General features: G+C 34.7%; 1 protein-coding gene across 7 annotated transcripts in view; it reads left to right on the top strand.

The window, feature by feature from the left end:
• The first annotated feature begins 2,388 nt into the window (after window positions 1–2,388).
• LOC127839366 (protein draper-like) overlaps window positions 2,389–18,091 on the top strand; it is a 21,842-nt gene continuing 6,139 nt past the window's right edge. For 6 of the 7 annotated variants that reach the window (XM_052367740.1, XM_052367739.1, XM_052367738.1 and 3 more), the window contains exons 1-5: window positions 2,389–2,570; window positions 8,844–9,059; window positions 10,493–10,711; window positions 15,258–15,392; window positions 15,941–16,078. In XM_052367740.1, the coding sequence (XP_052223700.1) occupies window positions 2,504–2,570; window positions 8,844–9,059; window positions 10,493–10,711; window positions 15,258–15,392; window positions 15,941–16,078 (775 nt within the window). In that variant the 5' untranslated portion in view covers window positions 2,389–2,503. The remainder of the gene's footprint in view (window positions 2,571–8,843; window positions 9,060–10,492; window positions 10,712–15,257; window positions 15,393–15,940; window positions 16,079–18,091) is intronic. The other variant, XM_052367741.1, reaches the window with a different exon arrangement.

Here is an 18,091-nt window from a genome sequence, read left to right as displayed (position 1 = left end):
ATAATGCTTTAAAATTTTGAACAATCATCTTTGAACAAAAACAAGAGGGAAGTTATCACTAAGAAAGTAAGGAATTGAATTCGACTTGATAAAAGTTAAAAGTCATTTTGTTTTACTTTTCTAATTGTATAGTTCAATTATTCATAAGCACCTGACAAGGAAAGTATATTTCATTGTAAAGTCCAATTATTCATAAGCACCGGATAAGGAAAGTATATTTCCAACAACAATTAACACCAATCCCATTGCGTATGCTACATTAGTACTAGTCAGTTGGCCGGTACAAATAAACTGGGAGAAATAATGCAAAATTATATTGTGCTGCAGCAATACTGTATGGTGTCTAATAACTAACGCTATTTACAAGGAGTATTAAGGGGTGTAAAATCCCTATGACCGACTAGTCTGAAACGGGTAATTTACCATTGTACAAGTCACAATTTCCTGTCAGCCAGACTGCAGACAACTACAATATTGATCTAACAAAACAATCAAAAATGATTTGATGACATGTTTCATTTTTAATTTTATCGCTTGAGACATGTGAAAGTAGATTACCACAAATCAATCCTGTGCAGAGTGACCAACCCAGGGACTCCAATAAACATCCTTTAAATCTTTGCTTTCTGAAGTGTAACTAAACAGGAAACCAATTAATTTCAAACTAGAGTGTTTTAAATTTAAAAAAAAGAAGATGTAAATATGTAAAGTATTGTTAGTTTTATTATGACTATTCCCTGGCCAAAATATGCAACACAATATTTTGCACTTTCAACACCACGTCATAATAATAATGCAAACAAAAATTAAAATTTGAATATTTTTTAGCACAGAGAACATTGAAATATATGGTGGCATGTAGGTTACATCTAAAATATATATTTCTTTATGAACACACATGAAGACCTAAACATGAGACCTCACATGCCAACATGAAGACAGTTAGATATTTGATTTATCATCAATGAAACAGGAGAGATCTGTACAATTGGTTAACATATTTGTAGTGCATGTAACAAAACTTCATCTTGTATGATTCGAAATGGATTTTGTTCTGCATAAAATACTAATCAGTTTTTCTATATCTATCTACATGCACATAAACCTTATTTACACCGTTTCTTTATATTTCATTTCCAATTTTTCGAACAAAATAAACGAAACTCGATGAATAAATAAGAATTAGGCATTGGGCTTGTGTAGAATATGGCGGACATGTTAGGAACCGGCGCGCACGATTTAACGATCGCTGATTGGTCAATCGATATTTATATAAGAATCTGATTGACAGTTGGCGATATGGCTATTGGTGTTAATGATCGGGAAATAAGGACCACAAAACAAAACACCGAGGCGCAAGTTGGCAATTATGCAACTCGGCCATTTTTACCAAGGTGATCAGGAACTGGCTGGGCCACTCGCTGAGCAACAACCAATTAACGGATTTGTGTAAGTCTGTCAACGTTGTCTGGTATACAGATTAACGTCGAAATATCCGAAAGGAACATAGTGTGCATAATAACAGGGGTAATATCGTTTAATCAAGTATTCGGATCCTCTTTTACAATTCGGATACTTGACCAGTATTCGGATATCCGGATATCCGGATAATCGTTACCATCCCTAGTTGTAACAAGATTCGTCAAACACTATGAAACAGCAGTATGAGTAACGTCATAAATTGCGTAATCAATTGAATGAAAGTTAAACACGGAAGGCTGGTATTGTTTAAATTTTAGTGAAGGACTAAAATAGTATGATATGTGCTATAAACGATAACGCACGGCAGGGCTGGGGCCGGAAGTCTAAAATTGGCCCTAGCCGCATAATGGCCCTCGGGCCTTTATGTCGGCAGCGGGCCGATTATAGACGTCCGGCCCAGCTCTTCCGTGTGTTATTGTCTAAATATGGATCTACATGCAGATCTACTTGTCTCCCGGTCAACACTACAGTTAGATGTAATCGATTATCGTTGGATTTTAATGAAACATTCCGCATGATGTTTATGACCGCGGACATTTAAAATGGAGCACTTGCCCCCGTATCCCGATTCATTGACTGAATCCGGGTCGTTTCGGTCCCTTGATGCCGAACAAAAACAAAATATAGTTCTCTGACATTGAGATAAAACAGTAAAATATCAAAGAAAAACAGGCCCAAGTCTTATATTTTCTTATTTTGTTATTTGTCTAGATATGCTTTAAATTTCACCACAGGCGTAAAAGGATTTAACACTTTTCAGGGTGAGGACCTCCGTTTTTATGTATCATATCCGGGCCTACAGCTAAACAAAATGCTAGCTACGCCCCTGAGGATGTAACAAGGATATTATTTCTGTAACCTTATATCAAAAGACTTAATTCTCATAATTACATGTAAAGAAGAAAGTGTAGCAATCTGACGCTATTGTACTAAAAATCGCTTAAACTGAATAGAATTCGCATGTATTATACTTATGTGAAAAGGTTTTAGTTGGACCTTTTGGCCACACATTGATTTCATTATGTCTAAACAAGGAAAGTTCACTTTATGTATTGTTGGATTTTTATTGGAAGTGAGCGCAGCAGCAGGTAACTTTCGACCTTCAGCATTATCCGACTCTTCTGCCTTATCCATATCATCACAATAATCATAATCATAATCAAAATCATAATCATAATGATAATAATAATCATCGACATCATCATCATCAGCAGCAGCAGCATCAACAGCAGCATCAGCAGCATCATTATCATCATCAGCAGCAGGTGCATCTTTTTTCCTCTACCTCTTCTTCTTCAGGATAAAAACAACCTCAGCAATATCAACATCATCATCAGCAGCAGCAGAATCATCACAGTCGTTTCGTTATCAATATCACCATCATCGTCCTTTTCTTTCTCATAATAGTCGCTATAGTCATAATAATCAACTTCATTATCATCAACATCTAAGTTGTTATTATATTTTTATCCCACTTTTACAGCGAATTCGGTTGATTAAAGCCTTATTGATTAAATTTCATCTATAATGAACGGCAGAGCTATAATCAACGGCACGAAATGACGTCATCAACTGCCGAACCGGGACTACTTTTTCCCACGCACCTCGTCACCTGTATTTGCCAAGTGCATCAATAATAAAAGCAATCTCAAATGTTTGTCAATCTTTATGACCTTAGAACAAATAAAAGTAGTAAAAAACGTGTTTGTTGTCATTTATTGTCACTAAAACCTCTAGTATTAGAATTTAACACTATGTTGCAAATAGGTTCTGTTGTTGTTGCTCCCCTTTGAAGAAGTCAGTTCGAGTTGCTCCCCTTTGACCGTAGAAAACAATCGTCTGGACCAAGAAAACCTGTGTTAATTTACAAGCTGTACTCGGATATGCGTCCATCTGATTTTTCTTCAAGTAAGCACCCTTTCTACCTGGCAATACGCACAAATGACACTGTATCACAGTGGTTCTTGCGTCAACAATTCGGTGTCAACAAGCTAGGTCAGATGCTGAAGGCCATGGCAAAAGACGCCGGCTTTCCCAAGCACAATAGAATTACGAACCACTTAGTTCGCAAATTCCTGGTCCAAAAACTTCGAAATGCAAACATTCCACCCACTGAAACCATGGTCATAACAGGGCACAAAAATGTCCAGTCCATAACCAATTATTCCAACATATCTGTTGAACAGCAGCAAAAGTGTTCAAACACTCTTTCTCAGTCCAGTAACAATACAGCAGCTTCCTCTTGTTCACCTTCATGCACTGAAACTATGGCCGAAATGCAGCCTAGACAACCACTGTCTACCGTCGAACAAGTTGTTCTTGATGTTCGCCCCACCCAGTCACTTCACCTGCAAATGTCTTTCTCTAGTTCGAACAACTTTGCCTCACAATTCTTTGGTGCCACTTTCCACATTCAAAATGTTAATGTATATAATTAGCTTAAATCCAAGTTATCTTTGTTATTTCGTCACGAAATAACCACATATTATAACAAAGAAGCAAATATTGTGCACCTCGTGATCGAGTTGATAGTTTGATATCGAAAGTGAATTATGTGTGGTGTTAGGCTACGTTGTAAACAAATGTAGTTCCTTGTATATAACAACTTAATGTCATATTGATATTATAAAACTTTAAGATTTGCAATTCAATATGATTCAAATTGTAATTAATAACGCTCGACTCTTTGTTACAGAACGATATTGATTTAAAAAAAGATCAGCGGTTATTTTTGGAACGCGGAGTAATACACTGACCTTGGTTACACAACAGTCATTATCAAAGTACGACAAACACTCATGATAACTAATTTTGTTTTAATAAAAAATATTTACTGAATAAAAAGTGGGATAAATAGAATAATAGGTTAGTGTTGATTATAGATCAGGTTTATCATGCTCGGCACGAAAACGAAAAAGCACTCGCCAAGGCTCGTGCTTTTTGTTTTCTAAGCCTCGCATGATAAACCTGATCTATAATCAACACTAACCTATTATTCTCTATATTATTATGGTGGTAATTAGAAGTAGAAGTAGTAGTAGTAGTAGTAGTAGTAGTAATAGTAGTAGTAGTAGTAGTAGTAGTAGTAATAATAGTAGTTGTAGTAGTAGTGGTAGTGGTGGTGGTGGTGGTGGTGGTGGTGGTGGTTGTGGCGGTGGCGGTGGCGGTTGTGGAGGCAGCAGCAGCAGCAGAAGCAGCAGCAGCAGCAGCAGTAATAGCAGCAGCAGCAGAGGCAGCAGCAGCAGCAGAAGCAGCAGCAGCAGAAGAAGAAGCAGTAGCAGTAGCAGAACAGTAGCAGTAGCAGTTGTAGTAGAAGTAGTAGTATTAGTATTAGTAGTAGTAGTATTAGCAGTAGTAAAATTAGTAGTAGTAGAAGTAGAAGTAGTAGTAGTAGTAGTAGTAGTAGTAGTAGTAGTAGTAGTAGTAGTAGTAGTAGTAGTTATAATAGTAGTAGTAGTAGAAGTAATAGTAGTAGAAGTAGAAGTAGTGGTAGTCACGCCACCGAAGGAGGGCATATAGTGATCGCACTGTCTGTCCGTCTGTCCGTCACATTTTGCGTTTAGTAAGGTTTCGAAAAATGCTAATAACTTCTATTTCCCTTGTGATATAGCCTTCATATTTGGTATGCATGTGTATATGGACAAGGCCTTTCCATACGCACAAATTTGTTTACCCCTGTGACCTTGACCTTGAACTTATGGTCCCCGTTTAGGTTTCGAAATTTGCGTTTAGGTTTCGAAAAATACTATTAACTTCTATGCCCGTTTAGATATAACCTTCATCTTTGGTATGAATGTGTATATGGACAAGGCCTTTCCATGCACCCAAATTTGTTTACCCCTGTGACCTTGACCTTGAACTAAGGGTCCGCATTTAGGTTTCGAAATCTGCGTTTATGTTTCGAAAAATGCTCATAACTTCTATGTCCCTTTAGATATAACCTTCATATTTGGTATGCATGTGTATATAGACAAGGCCTTTCCCAAAGCATGCAAATTTTGACCCCTGTGACCTTGACCTTGAACTGAGGGTCCTCGTTTAGGTTTCGAAATCTGCGTTTAGTTTCGAAAAATGCTCATAACTTATATCAAAGCGTTTATAGGGGGCATTTGTCATCCTATGGTGACAGCTCTTGGTGTAGTAGCAGTAGTAGTAGTAGTAGTAGTAGTAGTTGTAATAGTAGAAGTAGTAGTAGTAGTAGTAGTAGTAGTAGTAGTAGTAGTAGTAGTAGTAGTAGTAGTAGTAGTAGTATTAGTAGTAGTAGTAGTAGTAGTTGTTGTAGTAGTAGTAGTAGTTGTAGTAGTAGTAGTAGTACACATTGATTTTTCTTTGTATGCGCTTTATACGATTTAAATTTGAGAGAAATCATTATCAGTTTAGATATGATTATAGGAAACCACCATACAATTTAATTAAGTTCAGTGTTGTGTTTTATGTCGTCCGTTTCACAATGCTGTGACGGCATGAACAATCTTTCCTCGTGGTTATCATTAGAGGCCACATATCATGTAAGGCATGGTACAGCTTGTGCAGACCGTAAGTTCATATAATAAGACATTAGAAAAAGTCCCCAAACTGCTCAGCAGAGGGTGTGTGAGGCGCAAGACCTATATCCTTAGCTCAAAGGTAAATGACATATTTAGAGCTGAAAGGTAAATATGGGCATGATTGACATTGTGTGAACGATGGTATTGTCATGTATCGGGCAATTTCATGAAAACTAACCATAATGTATGCCATGTGAAGACAGCGAGACGAATCCAACATTACGACAACGGATTTAATATCAGCAAACGTTGGAAATGTTGGAATTGGTGAAATGACAATCTTGAAATTATTAACATTGTATGAAAATAATGAATGCATTTTGAGCTGCCAATAATTGAATGAATTATAAATAATCCCACTTGACTTAATACAAACGTTAGCAAACCTCTAATTGATAATCTAATATGGATTTAAAATGTTCTTGCGAATGAACATTCATATTAGATTAAGGACAATATTGAAATGGAACACGACTTATGTTATTATTAAATACAAAGTTATTTAATAAGTTTAATATTTCCTTTAATTCGTTTAAAATAACATCAAACTAAATAAAGCATTTTGTAAACTATTAAAAAGCAATTATCAGTTTGTTCAAGGTATTTTAACATTGTTCTCATTTTCACCACCTTAATCACGCCCCTTAATAAATTCATCTTTCGAACGAGCATACATTGATTATTTATTAACATAACAATATTATAGTATGTCTTAACCATGCGTAACATATCACGTGTTTGTATACAATATATTTCGATTGCTTAAATTTGAACCGGTCATAGTAATTATTTAATTTTAAGAAGGTGTGTGTATTAATTTGTAAAGCATTAATACACCAATCTTCTTTTAAGATTGCTAAAAATGTTTTATGGATGGAGACTTTGATATATTTGATTGCCTACAGGTTTTCTGATACTACATTTTCCCCAAAATAACTGATCTCTAAATAATAAACCCTTCGTCTTTATTTGAAATTTTCTTTCTTCCTCCTATACTTCCTTAGATATGTTCCGCAAAAGCTTGGTAAACTGACGGACGGACAGACGGAAGAATCAATTGATACATTCTTTCTTGAATGAGTTTGTTTGTACGATATGAATACACGAGAACATGAGTATCTTATTACACTTATGACAGATACCGTACACTTACTCTGATCCAAAGAAAAGAAATCGTAAAATATATTTCTATTTATTTAAATGATGCTTGTGTGTTAATGGAACATTATATATATTTTATTTATTTCATGTTTAAATATTTAAAAAAAATGTCATTACGTCAGCATGTCCTATAACACTATTATAGTATGTCTTAACCATGCGTAACATATCACGTGTTTGTTTACAATATATTTCGATTGCTTAAATTTGAACCGATCATGTTAATTATTTAATTTTTAGAAGGTGTGTGTATTAATTTGTAAAGCATTAATACAACAATATTTTTTTAAGATCATTGCTAAAAAGGTTTTATGGATGGAGACTTTGATATATTTGATTGCCGACAGGTTTTTTGATACTACATTTTTACCCAAAATAACTGATCTCTAAATAATAAACCCTCCGTCTTTATTTGAATTTTGTTTTCTTCCTTATATACTTTTTTAGATATGCTCCGCAAAAGCTTGGTAAAATGACGGACGGACAGACGGAAGAATCAATTACTACATTCTTTCTTGCGAAGGAATGGACACATTTGAGCGCTTGATCAATTCGTTTGCCTAATGGTTAGCTAACTATGTGTTTTTTAAGATTGAAAAATTAAGATTATATTATCCCTTGATATGTCAAATGCTGAATTTTGTGTTTTATCAATCGAAAATTGACCATTCAAAGTACATACGCAAGGTGAGTGGGTGCATTAACGAACATATACTGATTCAATTGGAAAATATAGATCGTACCGTATAATAATGTAATTGAATGTATTGCTAATTAATAATAATAATTGTTGATGCGGATATAATGATATTACAAAATATCCACGAACTAAATGCAGACTTAAAATTAAAATTATGATTCAGCATCTTATTAGTCATATTCCTGGAGGTTTGCGTGACTAATTTTTTATTTGATTACCCGTCACAATTTTGTATAAGTTACCACTAGTTTCAAGCGAGGACCAATCGTTGAAAGGCATGCGCACCTATTTACTAATCAATCTACTAGTGTCATATCCATGGAAATTTAAATGTCAATTAGACGAGAAAACATCATGAATGCGTTTGTTTGTACGATATGAATATACGAGAACATGAGTATCTTATTACACTTATGACAGATACCGTACACTAACTCTGGTCCAAAGCAAAGAAATCGTTAAATATATTTCTATTTATTTAAATGATGCTTGTTTGTTAATGGAACATTATATATATGTTATTTAATTTATGTTTAAATATTTAAAAAAATGTCATTACGTCAGCATGTCATATAAAAAGTGATTCGCTAAATAAGTAAATTATCTGCATAGGAAGTAAATTATGTAAGTACTGATGACATGTCTTAAGCAGATAAGCCGTTTTTGGCGAACCTTCATATATCTATTTTGTTCATGAATGTGGTTTACCAAGATATCCGAAATTCATATCAACAACACAAGAAAGCATTAATAAAGATAACACCACTCCATAAATAGTGTGCGAACAACATTTAAAGAGACATTCGATATATAAACATATACTCTATAAGACAACGACAGACTTACAATACAAATCATATTACAGTGGCATCAACAGACACATTTTGTACGATAGACATTTGCTTTAAATTAAGTTATCTTTGTATAATCAGAATTGTTTTTTTATATTTCAGATCCCATCCAGATCCTTAATTCAAGCATCGCGGTTACATCAGACAGGGATCCATACTGGCCCGCAGATCGGGTCAACGATGGTATTTTAAATATCCAATTCACTCCGATATGTTGTAGAGGTTGCGCAGCTCTTCAAAGACCTTCATGGGTGCAACTGACACTGGACAAGACTTATCTCGTGGAAAAGATTCTAGTTCTAGGACGTATAGATATACGTGCGTATAGATCAACGATTAATTAATAAAAACATATTTAGGTTTAGTGATATGTATATCACAGATTAACATGAATGTCTAGAAATCCGCTTCAAACATATATATTTGTATTTCCTCCAAAGCTTGGAAAGCAAAACATTACAGCTGTACGCTCATAAAATGAATTAATCAATAATTGCTTTGATCGCCCTTTTTAGTTTAAAATTTTTTCCGTACTTTGATAATTTCCACTATTTTCATGTTGCCTTGACTACATCCGTTTGCCATCATGTGTTTATTCTGAAAAGACATTGGCTGGGCTAGAGTGATTGTGAAATGCAACACAATGCAACACATATAAGTTCGAAATATTAGCTGGCCATCTAGCCTTTCAACTTTGCAACGTTTGCATGCATAATTGTACTATTATTTTTTTTTGCGTCCGTCGGATTTACAGTTCTGAAATATATCGTCCCCATTGTTTTCACAAGATGTTCCCGACATTCAGATCCATTTAAAGGGGCCTTTTCACATATTTTTGCATATTTTGAAGTTTGTCATTAAATGCTTTATATTGATACATGTAAACATTGGATCTTAAAAGCTCCAGTAAAAAATCATGAATAAAATAAAAACAAGGAAAAAAAGTAGCAGGTACCAGGGCTCGAACCAGTGACCCCCGGAGTCCTGGAGTTAGTCTGAAGTAAAAACGCATTAGCCCTCTCGGCTATTCCGCCGAGCATACATAGCTTAAGTATTTTATTCCTTATATAAGCAATCTTCGTAGTTTCGTAAATTTAAACGACAACAACAGAAGTCTTCAAATTATTCAATCGTTTCGCGTTGCAACGCTTTATAATTTTTAGGTTTTCAAATCGTCAAAAGATACATATAATGGCTATATTAGACTATGGTAAATGTTCAGTAATACTGTTTCCTCACAAATATCATAACTTAAACGAAAATTTGCGAATCTGAAACAACTTTTTTCAATTTTGTCAATTTACCAAACCGTGAAAAGATCCCTTTAATACACGTCACTCAACTTGCTTTGCTCCGTTACGTTGTTTTCTCGCATTAATCATTTACAAGAAAATCACGGTGTCCTATTTCGTTATCGACGTTTCTGCACAGTTTAATAATGTCACAAAATGATCATACATTTCGTCAACCTCCATAGTTGGTATACCATCATCACTAACGGCTTAAGGTAACTGGCTATTGTACCATCCAATCTTTAATTCTGTTACTATTTCCAGCTAGTAAATTAATTACTGACCCGTGTTTATTTGGTTGTATTGAACGATAGTATTTTAATGATATGAATTTTGTTAAAATGAAGTTATGTTGGTTATATTAAGAAACAAAAAATATTCAAACAACTTGTTATTATCTTATATAGTCAAGATAACCTTCATATACGACGCACATTTATGTTTAAATATTTTTTTCAGATTTTAATCAGTTTGACAACATCACCTTGTTACTGGGAAGACAGGATCAATCACTTCAGAACGAAGCGTTCACTTCGAATAACCGGTCGTATGCGATGACTTTACTGGCTCCTCCACGCGAAGTATATCGTGTACGAGTTTCGGGTGAAGTCCTATCAAATATCATGACAACAAATACACATATGACAATATGCGAGATTATGATATACCGACAAGCAGGTAAAATGCTTTGAAGCTGAATGTTTTCGAATTATTTTAATAATTGACCTTTTTTTTAATACACGAAATGTTACGTGGATTTGCGTGACGTCTCAGTCAGTAATATGATATTTGTTTCATTGTCTATACTTACTTATTTAAAAGTGATATAACCACGAATCAATTACCGTGCAGAGCTTTACAGTTCTTAAATCTATGTTTACGATAATAAGAATTTGCATGGCCAACTGGAGTTAAAGTAAGAAAGCCTTCTTTACAAAATGATACGCGTATTAAATAGCAATTTGTTACACCCGCTTTATACCTTCTTACACGGGTATTATTGGGAAGTTTGCTAAATATGCTTTTTCTATCGTTTTAAAGTAGGTTCAGTTTTGAACAAACGCCCTGTATGCTATACCAATTATCGTCGTGTTAAATTTAAAATCGTTTCTTTTTATCTGTAAACAATGTTAATTTACCTATTGTGTTTCGGATACTATGCAAGTATGAATACGATCGAAATAAAATGGTTTAAATTCGCATTGCCTACCAGCTGTCAGTTAATAACTAAATCAGGAAATGTAATGTATGAATAACTGTACAGATCCTATAAGGCACATGGCACAAAAAGTTGATTTCAGCAATCAAACTGTAAGGCGTTCCGTTCAATGTTCTAATGTTCTAAACTATTGTTATCTTCACGGTTGTTCAATGCGTACTTCGTATCATCGTTTGGTGTACCCCCCCCACCCCCACCCCCCTTTAGAGGGGGCATATTGTTTTTGTTTGTCTGCCCATCCCATTTGTTTTGAGACGCGCGTAATTTAAAAAAAGATCGGATGTCGGATGACTCTTTAAAAGAAAACGAACTTTGGCACCGCCATTTTTTGGTTCGGTGTTTTATACATAACCGAACATAACCGCAGATATGGCATCGCTCGTTAGCAAACAATTTTATGTTTTAACTTGTATATTGCATAATTCACACACATATAATCCAGCATATGAACTAAAGCACCTCCATATTTTGGTTCGCAGATTTTCGACACAATCGGAATTATGGCCTAATTTTAAGGTTTTTCTTTTATACTTATGTCGCGCTAGTAATATTGATACTGAAATTGTACAAACCTAGATGCACCTTTATGCTTTGGTGTTTATTCCGAGGTTATGGCCCCTAGTGTCGCGTATTAGTTCTGAAACTGTACAATCACATTAACTAGCGTATGAAATTACCTCCTGTCTAACCCTCGATTTGGGCCTCATCATTAGGTAATGGACTGTTGAAGATTTCCTCACTATTAGACCCGAATGTTGCATTCTAACATTACAATGTCAGCTGAGAGACATTCTACAAACCATTGGCTTCCAATTTATTTATAATGGGGAAACAATTTGGAAAACAGACTTATATCTTATTCTTAACGTTGTTTGCTGCTGTATACTGTTTTGACTGTGAATGCCACACAATTGTATTCAATGAAGTTATTTACCAATGTATCTTCTATAACTATCACTAATAGATCTCTGATCTGCGATTGATCATTCACCTCGTTGCTTATCTCGTATTAAATATGGATACTCAATTTCTCACAAACTCTGGCAGATAAAATTAACTGGCATTAATGTATAAGTTCAAAATATAGCAGTGCACGGGAATGGTTGGTTAATCTACCTGGAAAATACAATTTACACATAAACGTTTTTGTAAAGTTTTAACGTTTAGCCCATTATTTAATTTTAACCAATTTTATACTGTTGACTCTTTTCTAATATATGTGTTCAAGATCGCGTTAACACATAGCATAATTTGATCCCATTTTCAACGCGACATTGACGGTATAACACCTTATGGAATATACTAGCCTGTATTCAACCTTGTGGGATATACCTGTCGCGTGCACGAACTACTTTTTACTTTACCACTGAATGATTTTCATAAGAAATAAAGTCGAGAAAACTTTAGCTTCAAAATTATACGACCTTCAACCTTTAAATCTAGTCATATGACATAATTTTTCGCCATCCGTATAATGAATCAGCTGATTGATGGCGTCCTAAAATGACATACTTATTGCGTCATTTTCCCCCAATTTTTTTGACGATTTATTATAAACGCGACTTATTTCACATGTACATGTACTGCATATCGACATATTTGAATTGTCAATTTATCACATTTTCCTTATTTCGTGTAATTTGCATTGTTTATAATCCATGCATATACTTTTACCATTTAAGAATATACACGCCATACATATATCGCACGATTCATAAATAATCTGCAATATTTGCTTTCCGATTTAATTCACGTTAGGCATAGAGCTGTGTAAAGTATAAGATGGTAAAAATAGCACCACACTGGAATTCGGAACGTCCCATTTTGTACACGGGTATTATCCCCTCATTTATCTGTTGTGTAATGGAATGTTTTCCATTCTTTGTGTATTTATATATTAAATTATTTTCTTTTACAATAAGGGCATTTACCATAGACAAATAACATATTGTGCATGTTTAAACATAATGTATGTATGCAGAAATCTGCAAATGCAACCGAGTTTTCCAACGGCTATTATTTGATAAACTGCTCTGGTTCATTTTAACAGCAGTAATGTAGAGTACATGACGTAGCGTGTGACGAAGAAGAAAGTTTATTGAGTTCTTAAACTCATTTGAATATAGTGATAGGATGCATAAGGGTCTTTATTTAACTATGCTAACATAATTGTTAAAGACCCTAGATGCAAAATCGTCAATTATTGAGTTTAATGGATTATTAGATGGATTTTAAAGGATAATTAAAGGTAAGATACTAGTTCGAACGTGTTTTGGTTTTTGTTTGTACTTTTGTCGTTCCCTGTTCTCAGGGAAATTATTTTAACATGGGCGCCATTAATGTATCGGATCACACACGGCATACCCATAACATTATATAAAAAACACGTTCTGCGCGTCCTTAAATTCGTCGTCCGAAGTCGGAAAACGTATTGCCCTGTATATTAAGTCAAATAAAGTGTCGCTGCAATTGTCTGTTTACTCGACGAAATTGTCAAGGTCTTCGATAGTGTACATGTATGTTGACATCGACATCATTTTGTCAGGAGCAATCGCCGCCATATTGGATTTTGATAATTTTGTTTCGAAAATAAAATGAATTGTAGTAAAGTAAAATCTTCTTTTCGCGGTCGTAATGTGTTACACATCGCATACTGCGTAAAATTGAATCGAGGCATATGGTGATATTTTTACTTGTTTTACAGTTTGTGTGTGAATTTTTTAAAGACTATTTTGCGTACCAGAACAAATACATTTATATTACTACGCATGGTTACATTCGTGAGATTTTAAGCGCTTTTACGACTGAATTAAAATTATTGTTAAGGTTATTAGATCTATTTATGTTAAATGTTACGTTGAAAAAAAATCACATGGGATAAATAGAATACTAGGATTAGCGTTGAATGCAGAGAAGTTTATGTTGCTCGGCTCGAACACCGAAAGCGATCGCCAAGGCTCGCGCTCCCGGCGTTCTAAGCCTCGCAACATTAACTTCTCTGTATTCAACGCTAACCTAGTATTCTCTATATGATACAATTATATCCTTACGCGAAGCGCCACTCCAGGGTCAAACTATAACAAGACCCGTTGATTCGTTTAACATTACTGTTTTAGAAAGTACAGGACACAGTTATTTTACAATGTTTTGTTGTTGTTGTTATTTTTTGCATTGCCAGCTATATAACACGAATTTTCGTGAATTATTGCGATCACGAAGAACACATACTTTAAGTATTCTTATTAAATTAACCATTAATGATGTATACACTATTAATGTTTCATGCACGTATATCTAATATCCTATAATAATTATGTAACTATATAAAATGGTATCTCATAAGTTTGAATATTTATGTGTAAACTTTATTGACCAGCTGTGTGTGCATTTTAATGTATCATTACGCCGAACATATTGTGAGATATTTCTTGTTCCAGCGTATGTCGAGTCTCATACAAAATCGGAATGGGGTGGGAGGGTCATTCGTGTCATACATAATGTTGTTTTTAGACTTTACTGTTTTGCTGTTTTCTCTATGCTTCATACAATACATAAAGTATTTACCAAAACACTGTATGGCTAAATTGAATGACGTGTTTCGCATCCGCCACTTTACATAATTTCATATAATAGCGTTCTTGTTTTTTTTAATTAACAACATGTATAAACTATTAAAAATAAAAATGATGCCTATTATTTAAACACGAGACGTTTGTTTAACAACCAATGTACTTCCCGTGAAAAACGCTACTCGTCCACTTAGTTGCACATTATGTGCAGAAGTCATTTGGTCTTCCATGACATATTCCATGTATTGGCTGTTCAATGCAGAGTAAGAGTCTGCACATAACACATTAAACCACCTTAATTTTTTTATTGTACTAACAGCTCAGGACAAAATTGGTATATTGAATAAAGCAGTGCTAAAACATTTAAATAAGCAACAATAATTGGTAAATATAAGTACTTGACGATGAGTATCTTTTACAATGTTATTTTGTTCAGACTGCCTACCCGGAAAGTACAGTGCAAACTGTTCAAGAGAGTGCCATTGTCTTTCTGGACCATGTGAAAGTGTCACGGGCACATGTATGTCTGCGGTGTGTCAAGACGGCTGGAGAGGACTCGCCTGTAATGAAAGTAAGAATCATGACAAAGATTGAAACCGATAAACACTAACTGAGTACATTAAATTAACATATTATTGTATACCAGTTTTGTGGAATATTCGATAAGTTAAGCGATTGTACATTACTGTTACTGAAATAAGTTACAGGAAAATAACACAAACTAGTTAATAATCAGTTTGCAGTTGAGATTAAACGATAAATGGATCGTTTTCTGAATGCGGTGACACCTGTTGTCGTTTTTACTGCAAGTAAAAAAACCCAAATAATTTGATATGGCGATTGTACACTGATGTCCACTGTTGCATTGTCTTCAATTTAACTAGCCGCCAACGAAACTTACCACAGCGCCACACATAAACATGTTTAATTGAATATTTATCAGTAATAATATTTTAACGACGTGTCATCAATGATTTAACCATTATTCATAATCAAATTGTTTTCTTGAAATACTACTTATAACTGGACTTGATGTAGAGCTCACGTTATGGCAAGCCTCAGTTTTTAAGCGTTCAACGCTTTGATTGATTATAGCTGAATTGACGTTTATGATTTTAGCCTGCAGCCCTGGGACGTTTGGTAATAACTGCTCCTCCATATGCCATTGTTACGACAATGTAACATGTCATCATATTGATGGTACCTGTCCCGATAGCCAATGTGCAGCAGGATGGACGCGTGACAACTGTAGCGTAGGTACGTTACAATATGTGGTTTCTCAACTTATTGACTCTTGATTCTATACAATGTTAAAACGTGCATTGTCCAACATATTTAAGATTCAACGTGAATATGTATGCACTATTTATTAGAATATTTAGCTTTCAGAAAATATCCGAGTGATGTAGATGTAATGATAGTGACTATAAGTAACTGTAGCATTGGTAAGATTGAAAACAAGATTCATCCTAGCACGATGTTTAACTCATTCATATGGTGTTCGTCTTTTTTTCATTGTCAAAACAACATCAAAAGTCACTTGCATGCAAATGTACGGAATACATGCATGATTAATAATTATTTAAATAGGTTTGTTTCTTCTGCCCTTATATAACATAGCAATGTGTGTGCTAGCACATGCGATCTTGGCTACTCTTGGCTACATTGGAGTATATTGTTATATTGCTATATTTGCGAGTACCCCATTTTGGACACGTATTAACTTTCGCATGTGAGATTGACATAAATTTGAGTAATGCAAGTACTATTTTTAGTTTAAATGTTAATTTTGACATTGACACTGACCTGATTGTCAGTTTGATCAAATTTAAATAATCCTGGAATTCAAATATGCAGGTTCATGATGTTGCATGTTGTTAAAATAGATTGTATTAACTTATACAACTCAGGTCATATTGTTGAAGAGGCCGGGGTTGACGGACCTACGCTGTACGGACCGTTTGGGGTTAGCCTTTTTGAATAGATAACCTGGGTCTAAACGGTGGTAAATAACGGCGGGCGAGCGAATCTGAAATTCATAACCGACCGATCAAAACGCATCTCGGAGGAACGTGCAGTATATACATATCATTATATGTTCGCGTTAAATTCATTATCAGGAAGAGGTTCAGATTTGGTACGAAATTGATTCGTCATTAAACATTGTCATGTTTGTATGTAATACATTACCGTGTTATTATTATGTATTAATTTTCTGCGAGCCTATAAATATTTATTATTGGAAAATGATTAAGCGATATTTAAGACTTAAATTGTGTGCTCAATTACTGTTGCATATCTCAGTCAGGCTCCTCTATTCAAACAGTTTAAACGGCTTTGAACTATTATTGACGATGCTGCTTCAGCGAAGCAGCTCGTCTAAGTTATCATACCGTGAACACATTCTTCGCAATGGCGACCTATGTAAAAGACCCAGTCAGTCCGATTGAGTTAGCTAAATTTTCTCAATCGGCATACCTCGTTGATTATCATTGATAAAGCTAAAGGCATCTTGGTCCCCGTCCTCCTTCAAATTTATCGAGAGGTTCGGGACAGGAACCAGACACCCAACAATTTTTTCGCAGCCATATTGTTTACGTTCCCAATTTTTGTTCGTATCCAAATTTGTGTTTGTACCCAATTTTTTTCTCTTACAATCTATGTACGGTACTGAATGGGTCAAGTTCCTCACGGGAACTACTTCCTCGTACCCCGGGTACTTTGAAGTATACTTCACCGTACACCGATTTTCAAATGATACTTTTGGGCATCCCGGTATACTTACAGGTACCCCATCTTTCCATATAAAAAAATTCGTACCGAAATTTTTGTTTCGTACCTATTTTTTTTTCGTACCCAATTTTTTTCGTACCTAATTTTTTTCCGTTTGTTCGTACACATTTTTTTTCGTACCCAAATTTTTTGTGTACCAAATTTTTTTATCTCTTACAATCTATGTACCGGTACTTAGGCTGAATGGGTCAAGTATCCCACGGGTACTACTTCTCCGTACTCCGGGTACTTTGAAGTAGTCTACACCGTACACCGATTTTCAAATGATACTTTTGCGTACCCCGGTATACTGACAGGTACCCCATCTTCCGTAATTAAAAAAATCGTACGCAATTTTTTTTCGTACCCAATTTTTTTTTACCCATTTTTTTCGAACCCATTTTTTTCGTACTCATTTTTGTTCAAATACATTTTTTTTTTCGTTTTTTCATACCCATTTTTTTTCCTATCAAAATATATTTCGTACCCACATTTTTT

Source organism: Dreissena polymorpha, chromosome 7 (genome assembly GCF_020536995.1).
Source record: "Dreissena polymorpha isolate Duluth1 chromosome 7, UMN_Dpol_1.0, whole genome shotgun sequence".
NCBI lineage: Eukaryota > Metazoa > Mollusca > Bivalvia > Myida > Dreissenidae > Dreissena > Dreissena polymorpha.
Note: the sequence above shows the minus strand (reverse complement) of the source record. Positions and strands in the feature narration are given on the sequence as shown.